The sequence below is a fragment of the Amblyraja radiata genome, chromosome 7, assembly GCF_010909765.2.
Source record: "Amblyraja radiata isolate CabotCenter1 chromosome 7, sAmbRad1.1.pri, whole genome shotgun sequence".
Lineage (NCBI taxonomy): Eukaryota > Metazoa > Chordata > Chondrichthyes > Rajiformes > Rajidae > Amblyraja > Amblyraja radiata.
In genome coordinates, this window is record NC_045962.1 from 33,375,826 (window position 1) to 33,388,176 (window position 12,351).

At 39.6% G+C, this 12,351-nt stretch overlaps 1 protein-coding gene across 4 annotated transcripts in view; it reads left to right on the plus strand.

Annotated features, from left to right (window-relative positions):
- Positions 1 to 11,971, plus strand: part of LOC116975242 — a 28,156-nt gene extending 16,185 nt beyond the window's left edge. For all 4 annotated transcript variants that reach the window (XM_033024071.1, XM_033024072.1, XM_033024073.1 and 1 more), the window contains exons 6-11: positions 4,959 to 5,078; positions 5,577 to 5,694; positions 7,129 to 7,464; positions 9,222 to 9,302; positions 10,145 to 10,303; positions 11,291 to 11,971. In XM_033024071.1, coding sequence (XP_032879962.1) covers positions 4,959 to 5,078; positions 5,577 to 5,694; positions 7,129 to 7,464; positions 9,222 to 9,302; positions 10,145 to 10,303; positions 11,291 to 11,431 — 955 coding nt within the window. In that variant the 3' untranslated portion in view covers positions 11,432 to 11,971. The remainder of the gene's footprint in view (positions 1 to 4,958; positions 5,079 to 5,576; positions 5,695 to 7,128; positions 7,465 to 9,221; positions 9,303 to 10,144; positions 10,304 to 11,290) is intronic.
- Positions 11,972 to 12,351: the final 380 nt, after the last annotated feature.

Genomic DNA, 12,351 nt, shown 5'->3' on the forward strand with positions numbered 1-12,351 from the left:
GCAGATGCTGGTTATACACCAAAAATAGACACAAGATGCTGGAGTAACTCAGCAGGACAGGCAGCATGTCTGGAGAGAAGGAGTGGGTGCTGTTTTGGATCTGAAGAAGTCTCGACCCAAAACGTCACCTTCTCTCCAGAGATGCTGTATGTCCCGCTGAGTCATTCCAGCACTTTTGTCTGTCTTGATCATTAGCTTAGACTTCAGATACATTTCTTGTACTTTATCCCAGAAAATATCATAATTCTTGATTATCTTAAGTACAAACAGGCAAAATCATGTCCAATTGTTCTTCTGCTACATTGGATATTTGCAGACCAATACTTAAAAATTTAAAGCTCCTGGATCTTTCAATGTACTTCCTGTAATTCAAAAGCCAGCGTCGCCTATTCAAAAGAAATAACCATGTCTATTGCGACTCGACATAAGTGTCCAGGAGTTTAAATTAATCGTTTTCAGAAAAATATCATTTAAAATTAAACACCATGAGCAGAACGGCTGTCAATGGCCAGGATTTATATTTTTGCAGCTATGTTGACACTGGTAGCATTTCAGAATACGAATTGTCAGTGTATGATTACAATACACCATTGTTTGCATTGATTTTTGACTTTTAACACTCGAATCAGGTTTATTTTGGGGATCTGAAATCAAATAGAACATTTGAACCAATAATTAATAATTCATTATTAACTTAAGAAGTTATCCTCATTTAGGAAGATAATATTTCTAAAATTGAGGCGAATAAACATCTCACAGCCTTTTCATTTCCTCACTGGTTCACTTACATTCTCTCTACCCCTCTTTATATAAAACATAAGTTGTCAAATCCCACGTGACATTTTTAAAACTCAAAACAAAAAAAAACGTTCTTATTTAGCAGGCAGGGCAGCTTAATCCTTTGGGACAAAAGAATGCCGAAAATGCAAAGGCATCCAAGCCACAGCCTCCACGTCAACCCAAATTCCACAAATGAAGTCATATTATATGGTCTGTTTTGTCCTACAATCCGGGGTAATATGTCCATATTTGTTGTCCTGAAAACATACTTCTGACCTCAATGCATGGCATTGATCGAATGGTTAGCGTTTTTCTGTTAGATTAACAGACATCCCTTTCATTGTTCACAAACATTGATTTACAACTTACATATGTATACAGGTTAATATCCTAGGAGAACAGTCCATTATATGTCATGAATTGTGATATGATCTTGGGTAGTCCACATTAAAGGCATTATATTAATAAGGTACACTTTTTCCCTTGTTAAGCAGTCTCATTTACCATCTCATGAATTAGACTTTAGACGTTAGGAATACAGCATGCAAACAGGCTCTTCGGCCCACCGAGTCCGCGCCGACCAGTGATCGCCCCTGTACATCAGCACTATTCTACATATTAGGGACAATTTACAATTTTGCTTAAGCTAATTAACCTACAAACCTATACATCTCTGGAGTGTGGGAGGAAACCAGAGCACCCAGAAAAAACCCTTGCGGTCACAGGGAGAACGTACAAACTCTGTACAGACAGCACCCGTAGTCAGGATCAAACCGGAATCTCTGATGCTATAAGGCAGCAACTCTACTGCTGCACCACTGTGTTATTTCTAAACAAGTACCTGAATGCTAGGGACGTCTATGAGGATGATGTGTAAGAAAGAACTGCAGATGCTGGTTCAAATCGAAGTTAGACACAAAATGCTGGAGTAACTCAATGGGGCAGATGTTTAGATAAACTGATGTTTAGTTAAGTGCAAATTTTCTATCTAATCTTTGTTATCTAAAGCGATTTGTATAGCAAAGATTACATCATGTAGATTTGTACATCGATTAAAGCATAAATGGCAGGTCACTTAGTAAACATGTTGAAAATGACATAGTTTATAGCACAACCTTCCAAACAGATGATAAATTAAAAAACCCATAGAAAAACTCATTTATGTGAGGCCTATTTCTAGGATAATTTATCTTATTAGTTAGAAAAATGTAAGCATGGATCAGATGTATGGACTTCTTCATCGGGCTGCTGCTATGACTATTGGTGAGGTTCTGCGGCTTCCTTTCATGCTCCTGCAACCGGAGAATATGCAATCACCAAGCCCTAACTCGTGCACTGACTGGGTTAGTTTATAGTTATGCGAGTACAGGTGCACAACCTTTTATCCGAAAGCCTTGGGACCAGACACTTTTCGTAATTCGGAATTTTTCGCCTTTCGGAATGGAAGATATTTAGCGTAGATTTTAACGGCTGGCTCAGTGGTAGAGTGCTCGGCTCATATCCGCAAGGTCGCGAGTTTGCGCCTCGATCCCGGCAGTTACTCGATCGCGAGTTTGAGTCTTCAATGTAGTTTTTTTCTTGCAGAATAGGAGAGAATAGGGAGGGTTAGGCTGGGATCATTCTCTGCGAGATGATCTTAGTGCGGGAGACAAGTGTAGGAGAGGTGTACTGACTGTGTGGGCAGAACTTTGGAAGTGATTGCCCACCATTCTCAAAAGCCGCTGTGTCTCCCTGTCCCTGGGATAGCAGGGGGCGATCAAACAGCACAATACCTCCCTCCCCCTCCAACTCCAGAGGAATCCGCTCCCCGATGGGCCGCTACGGCGACAAGTGGCAGTTCGCCCACAGCCCGAGCTGCGCCACCCCAAGAACAAGACGTACCTTGCACACCATCAGCTTCTGCCCCTACGGGGAGCGTGTTCCTCTGGAGTTGGAGCGGGGCTGGGCTGGAGTTGCTGATCTGGGATCTCCGTGCTTGCAGTGGGCCTGGGGGTCGGTGTCCCGATGAGGGGGCGCAGCTCGGGCTGTGGGCGAACTGCCACTTGTCGCCGTAACGGCCCATCGGGGAGCGGCTTCTGGTGGTCCTGACGTCTCCGGCCAGTTTGCAGTTTTCCTCTGGAGTTGGAACGGGGCTGGGCTGCTGCTGGCTGTGGGTCTCTGGGATCTCCGTGCTTGCAGTGGGCCTGGGGGTCGGTGTCCCGTTGGTCCTGACGTCTCCGGTGACTGGCACTGACCTGCTGGCATCGCCGACGTGAAGACAGTGCAAAGCCCCCGCGCCGGTGCAATGGGCGGGGAGCTGGAGAGGGGAGGGAAGGGGTCACACACATGGCCGGGAAGCAGAGGGGTGTAGGTGGGGTGAAACTGAAGGGAGCGACAATCTGCTGCTGCCTGCCCGCTGAGTTAAAAAGTTCCCACGAAAGACTCACGATACACTGTGTATCGTGAGTCTACCGTGGGAACTTTTTAACTCAGCAGGCAGGCAGCAGCAGATTGTCAATTATTAACCCTCCCGCGCAATATACCCTCACCTTCTCTTTTATGAATGGGGATTTAGTTCCCCTTTCTTCGAGGACCGACCGGAGGTTCCGCTGTCACCTCTGCGGGCCGCCCTCGGTGAACGTCTTCAAGGACCTTTCTTCAAGGACCGAAAAAATGTCCGCTATTCGGAGCTTTTCGTTATTTGGAATTTCAGATAAAAGGTTGTGCACCTGTAATATGAAATTTCTTCTTCATATGGGATTTTCTCTTCAGAAGGAAGGAAGAAGCAGAGTACTTAGCATCGAGGGAGGCAGACTGGCTGGATAAAAAAATAAGACTCAAAGGGCCGTAGTAACTCAGTGGATCAGGAAACATCTCCGGAGATCATGGATAGGTGACGTTTCAGGTCAGGACCTTTCTTCAGATTGATTATGGTGGGCGGGAGGGGGAACAATAAACCTGGATGAGAGGAGAGGCAGGACAAAGTGTGGCAGGTAATAAGTGGATATAGGTGAGGATGGGTTTTGACAGGCAGTTGGTTGGACAAACGCCAGAGATACAGAGACAGAAGGTGTGAGACAAAAGGATTGAAGAGTTGCAGATTGTGAAACTAGAGGAAGGAATGTATGTAGAAGGGGCAGAGGATGAGATAAATGAGCGTGAGTCCATGTGGGGCATGGGAGAAAGTGGGGTGTGTGAAGGGGGAGGCAGAGTGAGTAGTTATCTAAAATTGGAGAATTCAATGTTAAATTGGAGAATTCAATACCGTTGAGTTGTAGGGTATATAACCTTTATTAGAACTATCAATTTCTTGGCCATAATCAACGTGGCAGTTGGCAGTTGCCTCCATGGTTCCTGGCACTAAAGCTGATTATTGTTTTCCTAGCTCTAAATTCTTGATAATAGCACTGCCCTAAAATGTACGTCTCCTTCGGAATGCTGGAGACTCTTAACAATTGTCAGGAATCCCCTGGATGCAGTAACCTGAGTAAGGCAGTCATTATATTTAATCGTGGTTCACACTTGATACACGACTACCTTTAGAGGTTATGCTTACCTAACCCCACCTGACTAGTATGTACACAGTGCTGCTGAGCAATCCGGGTGGGTTTTTGGAGCTCGGCACAGCAGAAGCTAAACCTGATACTTTGTTTCAATGTTACTTTACTGTCACATGTACCTTGTTAAACCTTAATTCATTTTTTACATACAGTTCAGGAAAAATGTACTATACAACGGCACAATCATGCTTAAGTACAAGCGTGTAGGAATAGTAAATTACAGTGAGACAGTAGCAAGACCTGATAGAAATATATCAAATAATGAGTTAAGGGGAGAAATCAAAAGTTATGGGAAGAAAGTAGGAGAATGGGGTTGAGAGGCCATGATTGAATGGATGGCCCGAATGGCCTGATTCTGCTCCTATCACATAATCTTAAGAACTTTTGGGAGGCATTGTTAGGATAGCCAGTCAGAACCTTCTTCCCAGGGTGGAAATGTCAAAGACTAGCGGGTATTGCTTTAAGATGAGAAGGGCAAAATTTAGAATTAAAATCTTTGACCTTCTCCAATCTCCTAAATTATCTCACCTCTTTTCATTTGTGAACTTCAGAACATTTAACTTAATATTTTTTCTAGGAATTTCTTCACTATGCATTGGTGTTTGCTATTAATATCCAAATTGTCTGTTTCTAATTTAGCTATATAGGAGTGAATGGTTTTTTACGAGGAGTATTTACCTGGCCCATGAATTTTGGGTGGAAGTCGATACCCGATGGAATTATAAAAAAATACAATCTAACAGAAATGGACCCAATAAAGTGAGTTGACTTACAATAAACATACCTTTGCAAGTTCTTGAAGAATTTATGGGCTGAGCTCCAAATCTGAGTTACCTGAGCTAAGAAATAGATAGAACTCTAACAATTATTGTCCATTTTACTTGTTTATGGTCTGATATGAATTTATCACCCAATGTTGTATAGCTAAACAATAGGTTGCAATTTTGTAGAACATCAGTGTGTTTCAACTTCCATTATCAGTCTAGCATTATTTTTTACTCTATTTCAAGGGTATTAGACCTGTTCCCTATCTCTGTGATCAGTTTCTCACCTATTTCAATGCAAGATTACTTTCTTTGGATTAAATTTGAATCTTAAATTTAGGAAAGGTCCTAGATGCCGAGTAACATTGAAACCAAACTTTAGATTAGAACACTGTTTTCAATGTTCTATTTACACATTTTCCAAGTGAACCCATAATTTTTGATGCAACATTTTCTACCATTATTTCATGTCCATAACGTTTTTTTCCCCTAGATGTCCAATAATGGCAGGAGGATTATTTTCAATTGATAAGAAATACTTTCATGAACTGGGCATGTATGATAGAGGCTTGGAAGTCTGGGGTGGAGAAAACATGGAACTCTCATTTAAGGTATTTCCACAGATCTTTTGTCTGGAGTTAGAAATATGCATATTCTATTTACTTAAAGAAAATGTCAAGAACTAAAAAATAGTTAGCTAAAATTTCCAGAGAATTATACTTTTAGTATTTTGACAACAGGAACATGTGGTTGATACATAATTAAGTTTCCAGTTTAAAGCATCATAGAGTCATACAGCATGGAAACAGGTCCTTTGAACTAACTTGCCCATGCCGACTAACATCCCCCATCCACACTCGTCCCATCTGCCTGCATTAGGCCCACATCCCTCTAAACCTGTCCTATCCATGTGCCTGTCAAAATATATTTTTAAAGTTGTGACAGTATCTGCATCAACTACCTCTGGCAGCTCCTTCCACATACCTACCACCCTTTGTGTACAGAAAGGAATGCCCCGCAGGTTGCCCTCCAACCCCCCCCCCCCCCAAAAGGTTACCACCTCTTAGCTTAAACATATGTCCTCTGATTTTTGATTCCTTTCATAACCTCCTAATAGCTCCGCTTTCAAGTCCTGGCAATATCCTCGTAAATCTTCTCTGCACCCTTTCCAGCTTAACAACATCTTTCCTATAACAGGGTGACCAAAACTGAATACAATACTCCAAATCTGGCCTAACCAATGGGCTGTACAACTGTAGTGTAACCTCCCAACTTCTATATTCGATACTCTGTCTAGTGAAGGCCAATATCTATCTGTGACACCATTTTCAAGGAGCTATGTACCCACACTCCTAGATAAAAAATCCATAAATTAATAACCCCAATGCTAATGCAAAAAAACGCTGAGGTCCTCAGTGCAACCAAAGATAGTCCATAGTTCATAGTTGAGGTTAGTGTTGTGTATGTTCACGGACATAGAAACATAGAAGATAGGTGCAGGAGTGGCCATTCGGCCTTTCGAGCCTGCACCGCCATTCAATATGATCATGGCTGATCATCCAACTCAGTATCCTGTACCTGCCTTCTCTCCATACCCCCTGATCCCTTTAGCCACAAGGGCCACATCTAACTAAATATAGCCAATGAACTGGCCTCAACTACCTTCTGTGGCAGAGAATTCCAGAGATTCACCACTCTCTGTGTGAAAAATATTTTTCTCATCTCGGTCCTAAAAGATTTCCCCATTATCCTTAAACTGACCCCATGTTCTGGACTTCCCCAACATCGGGAACTGTGATTGATGTTGGGCAGAAACTATTCTTGAACCTGGTTTGGTTGCACTCCGTAATTTGGCTTGTACTATCGTGGTCTGACATGCCTAGTATACATGATCATTAATTGTACATTTATTTGTTCTGTTGTTGAATTTAATGTGTCTTTAAAGCTGCAGCAAGTAAGAATTGCATTGTTCCGGTTCTGGTTCATGTGACAGTTAAACACTCTTGGACTTGTCAGACTTTTTTTTCATTGTGTTTATGGCACAGGTTTGGATGTGTGGAGGAGAAATTGAGATTATCCCTTGTTCAAGAGTGGGCCATATCTTTCGAGATGGCAATCCATATACATTCCCCAAGGATAGAATTAAGACCGTGGAGCGGAATCTGGCCCGTGTGGCAGAGGTTTGGCTGGATGAATATGTCGATGTTTTCTATGGTCATGGTTACCACCATCTTCTTGACACAAATAACATTGAATTTAACATTGGAGACCTAAGTGAGCAAAAAGAACTCCGGAAAAAGCTTCAATGTAAGAGCTTCAAGTGGTATTTAGAAAACATTTATCCTGATATACAAACATCTTTTGTGAAATCTGATGGCTTGGTAAGTTCTTATGATAAAGCAATACTTCTTACAAATTTACGGAAGGTATTCTGAGAAAACATGAAAGCTAATATTATTCGTAGCCTTCAAATTCATGCACACGGAGATCCACGTTTTAATCCCATCAATCAGATTTTTGTGCTAGCCACATAACTAAAATAGTACTCATCATGATCTTAAAGGAAATTTATGACTGTAACAAAGATAATGATCCTCCAATGGTAACATTAAACTGGAGGATGAGGGAGAGGCATGGTTAAGAGTTCATGTGTAGGAAGGAACTGCAGATGTTGGTTTACACTGAAGATAGATCAAAACCTTTGATGCAAATTGCATCGAGTTCCATACTTTCATCAAACTTGTATGTCCTTGCCCACCTTGGTTCAGAAATATCTCAACTTTAAAAATGTCTCTGTAATGTTGTTCCTCTCTGTAATCCTTCAATATTTAGCTACTCTAATTCTTGTCCCTTAAACAACCTTAAACTTGTGAAAAGAGATGAGTAACATTTCAGGTCCAGGACCCTTTATCAGAACTCGGAAAGAAAGAAAAAAAGTTAGCTTGCAGTAGCAAAGAGGGTGGGAGAGGGATGGGTAGAACACAGAAAATATCTATGATAGAGAGACCAAATGACTTATTGTGACAGTTAAGTAGCTGATTATGACTGTAATGTTTTGCTAATAGTAAGGCTGTGAGATATGTTCAACCGGCCAGACTATAAGAACATGGAAAAGTGAACCAAAATAATGAGGGTAGAAGTGTCCAGCTCTTTTAGACGGAAAGGAAGAAAGTGCAAGTTGGAGGACTCAGTATTGAGTCCTGAATGCTACTGTGCCCAGGCCGAAGTTAGTGTTGTTCCTTATGCTTTTATTGGGCCTTGTTTGCAATAATGCAGCAGACAGTAGTCAAAGCAAAATTATGAATTCAAGTAGTAGGCTACTAGAAGATAGACACAAAAAGCTGGAGTAACTCAGCGGGACAGACAGCATTTCTGGAGAGAAGAAATGGGTGACATTTCGGGTTGAGACCCTTCTTCAGACTAGTAGGCTACTAGAACTCCAGGGTAACTCTTACGGTCTGAGTGCAATTTCTTTACAAAAGTAACTTTATTTTCAATGCTGCAAACAAAACCTGTAACAAATTGGTTGTAAATGTCCTCAGAGGTATTCAATTGTTCCACAATTAATTTATAGCTTGATATAAAATTTAATTCAGTTTAGTATGACATATTTATCATGAATATCTGCTCAAGAAGTACAACATCTGTCTTTTCCAATTGACACCTTGTTTCTATGTTTCTTGTTATACTTTATATATTCAAAATAATTGAAACTATTTTTATGAAATTCCGTGTGACATTGACATAAAGACACTACAATCTTTGGATAGTATTTCACGGGATATGGTTTTACAAAAGTTTTTACACCATCTTACTATCATACAGCTAAATTTCATCAAACAGTTTAATTTTAAAATAACTAACTTGCCTTTGATAATGAGCGGAATCAATGATTCCCGGATTACGTACTGTCCTAAAATGTGCAAACATTTCTTGGTTTCCACTTTCCATCAATAAAACATTCTGACGATCACTCCTGTAGTCTTGGGCTGATATTTAGTCCGTGAATTTCAACTCTGCAATCAAAATTGTTATAGATAGGTGAAAATTAATAATTAAATGGTTACCATCTGTTAATGGTATTTTAACAATATGCTGTATTTTCTGTATCTGATTAACACTTGTTGTCAATTTTTAGCTATTTAATGTTGGAACAAGGAAATGTCTTGCTGTTGAAAATGGCACGTTTTCATTTGAAATATGTGATACTAATAAAAAGGTAAGACATTCCCAAAATTATATAGGACCATATATAATAACCATATAACCATATAACAATTACAGCACGGAAACAGGCCATCTCGACCCTTCTAGTCCGTGCCGAACACATAATCTCCCCTAGTCCCATATACCTGCGCTCAGACCATAACCCTCCATTCCTTTCCCATCCATATAACTATCCAATTTATTTTTAAATGATAAAAACGAACCTGCCTCCACCACTGATTTTGTTCCTTTATACCATCCTGTTTTTATATTACCACTTCCTTTGTACCTTCATCAATTTTGGTCCAAGCCTTGATAATCAGATAAGGACTTCATTAATATTGTCCATGAACTTCTGTAACATAGAAACACAACATAATTTTGGATAAATAAACAGTGCCTAAACTGTGCAAACTATAATCGCAACCACACAGTGGAACATTGTCAAAGCAGTATTTGGAAACTCTTGAAAATGTGGATTCTGCACGATGCTTGGAGCAATTTTTGGAAAGTGTACAGTAAATGCAGAATCCTTGGGTGCTTGATGGGGTATGTCAATAACTCCCTAAAAGTGGCAACTCAAGTCGATGGTAAAAAAGACAGCCTTCATCGGTCGCGCATTGAGTATAAAAGTAAAGAAACCATGTACATTTTTCAGTGGGCCACATTTGGAACATTGTATGTGATTCTGATTGCTGCATTACTGGAAAGATGTGGAGGCTTTTGGAGAGGGTGCAGAAGAGGTTTAAAAAAATGCTGCCTGGATTAGGGGTTAATGCTATAATGCCTGAGACTTTGTAAAAGGCTCAAAGCACGTATTGTTAGAAACATTTAAAATATTTATTTTCTTGACAGAATCAGCATTTTAGCCATTCGTGGTTACGGCTAATTCAACACATGGACTTGTGCATAGCTTTGTTGGACATGAAACGGGAAATTGGGATGAGACCTTGTGATAAAAAAAACAATAACTTAAGGTGGCTCCATGAGTCGTTTACAGCTGAATCAACATTGGTAAGTAATTAAAATACTTTGAAGTTTCTTTTTCAAGCAATAAATTTAAATCTGAATCTCTTCCCTTCATCCCTGATGAAAGTAAATTAGTTTATCATAATTAATTGTAATGTAAACAGCGCCTTCCTTCAACGTGGAGAGTGCACACAGTAAGTAGTTGGACTCTAACAAAGCACCAAGGATACAGGTCATCATTACTTCATTCCAACTTGGCCACATCCCACCAGCAGAGGGACCCCGATCTTTCAAATTAATGTCATAGTTTCAGTGTTTTTGGATTTCTTCAGTAGGAATTAAAATGGTCAAAATGTAAAGTATGGGTGAAATTATAAATGTAGTTTTCCATTATTGCATGCACTGTTATCTCATCTGTATTAAATAATGTAACTCAGATATTAATCTTTGCCCAGCTGCTGATTACTCTTTTAGCTTTGCATGAATAGAGTAGCCACTCTACAGAAATTAAATGCAGATGTACGATGGGCCACTCCAACTTAATTTGGCCTTCATTGGGTTCTTCTTTCAACGAAGTTTAAGACTACCTATAAGTAAATGTTTTACACTTTTGCTCTTTAATTTTAATCCCTATAGCATACTGTAGGTTAAAACCATTAAGAAAGGTAAGGGCAGATTGGAAAAAATGTATAAAAATTAAAGTAATGCATGCCTACATTTCTTTTCACTGCAGCATCTATTTGATTATATGTCATGGAATAAGTTTCACATTATTATTGCACAACTATTTGTATGTTCTCCTTGTTACCGTGTGGGTTTCCTCCTACACTCCAAAGATGTACAGGTTTGTAGGTTATTTGGCTTTGATAAAAATTGTAAATTGTCTCTCGTGTGCTAGTAGCTAGAATAATGCTAATGTACGGGGTGATCGCTGGTTGGCACGGACACGGTGGACCGAAGGGCCTGTTTCTGTGTTGTATCTCTGAAGTCTAAAAGTCTACATGCTAAATAATACATTTTTTTGTTTTGTAGACGGATCATATCCTTTGGGAGATTTCTCAATTTCCTTTGTGTTTAGAAGGTAATCTATTTGGAAAAGTCTTAATGATGAACTCTTGTGATCATTCTAATCCACACCAGAAATGGAAATTCACCAACTATTACAAGGATTGATGGAGGCAATGATGGAACGTCAGCTTGTGGTGATGCAAGCATTATAAGGGGTTGACTAAAATATTATTTGTTTGGAATGGTGCCAAAACCAATGACATTGACCAAAAAACATTCAAACCCACCCTGCATAGCCTGAAAACAAGTTTTCAAGATAAATGTTTCCATGTGGGTGCCAAAAGGAACTGCAATGCAGGGCATTATGCAATTCTTGGCTGTAAGAATGAACAATTATATTTTTCTGTTCTTACAGAAAAATTAAACATTACTTTGGTTCAGCTAATGTGATGTAATTCTTTATTTGTAGAAAAATAGAAATTAATTTATTATGACATAAGTAAACACAAATCGATTGTGAAATAATGTAATTTTGACATTTTTCATTTGATGGGCGGTTTTGAAATCATACTTTAATACCTGTATTAAAAGGAAAGCTTTTAAGTGACAAGATGAGGTGAGAAAATAATTAAACTGTAATTCTACTTTCAGATTTTCATGATTTTTTTGGTTCAGCTGACAATAAAAAGAGCATTCTGTTTGTAATTCTCTGTGTAGGAATAGTTTATCTATCTGCAAAATGCTTTCTTTTGACATAAGTGGCCAGGTATTTGTTCATCAGAAAGGATTGGAAATCAGCGGCACTTCTATAAGCACTGCACAATTTGTAATTCAAATGAATAATCCAGTAAATAACTACCAGGAAAATACAAAGTGCTGGATTAAATCTGCGAGTCAGACAGCCTCTGTGGAAAAAATGGATATGCGACATTTCGGTCAGGACCTGAAGGAGAATCCTGACTCAAAACGTTATCAGTCCATTCCCTTCACAGATACTGTCTGACCTGCTGAGTTAGTCCAATACTTTGTGTTTTGCTCAAGATTCCAGAATTTGCAGTTCCTTGTGTTCCAAGAAACTACCAGAA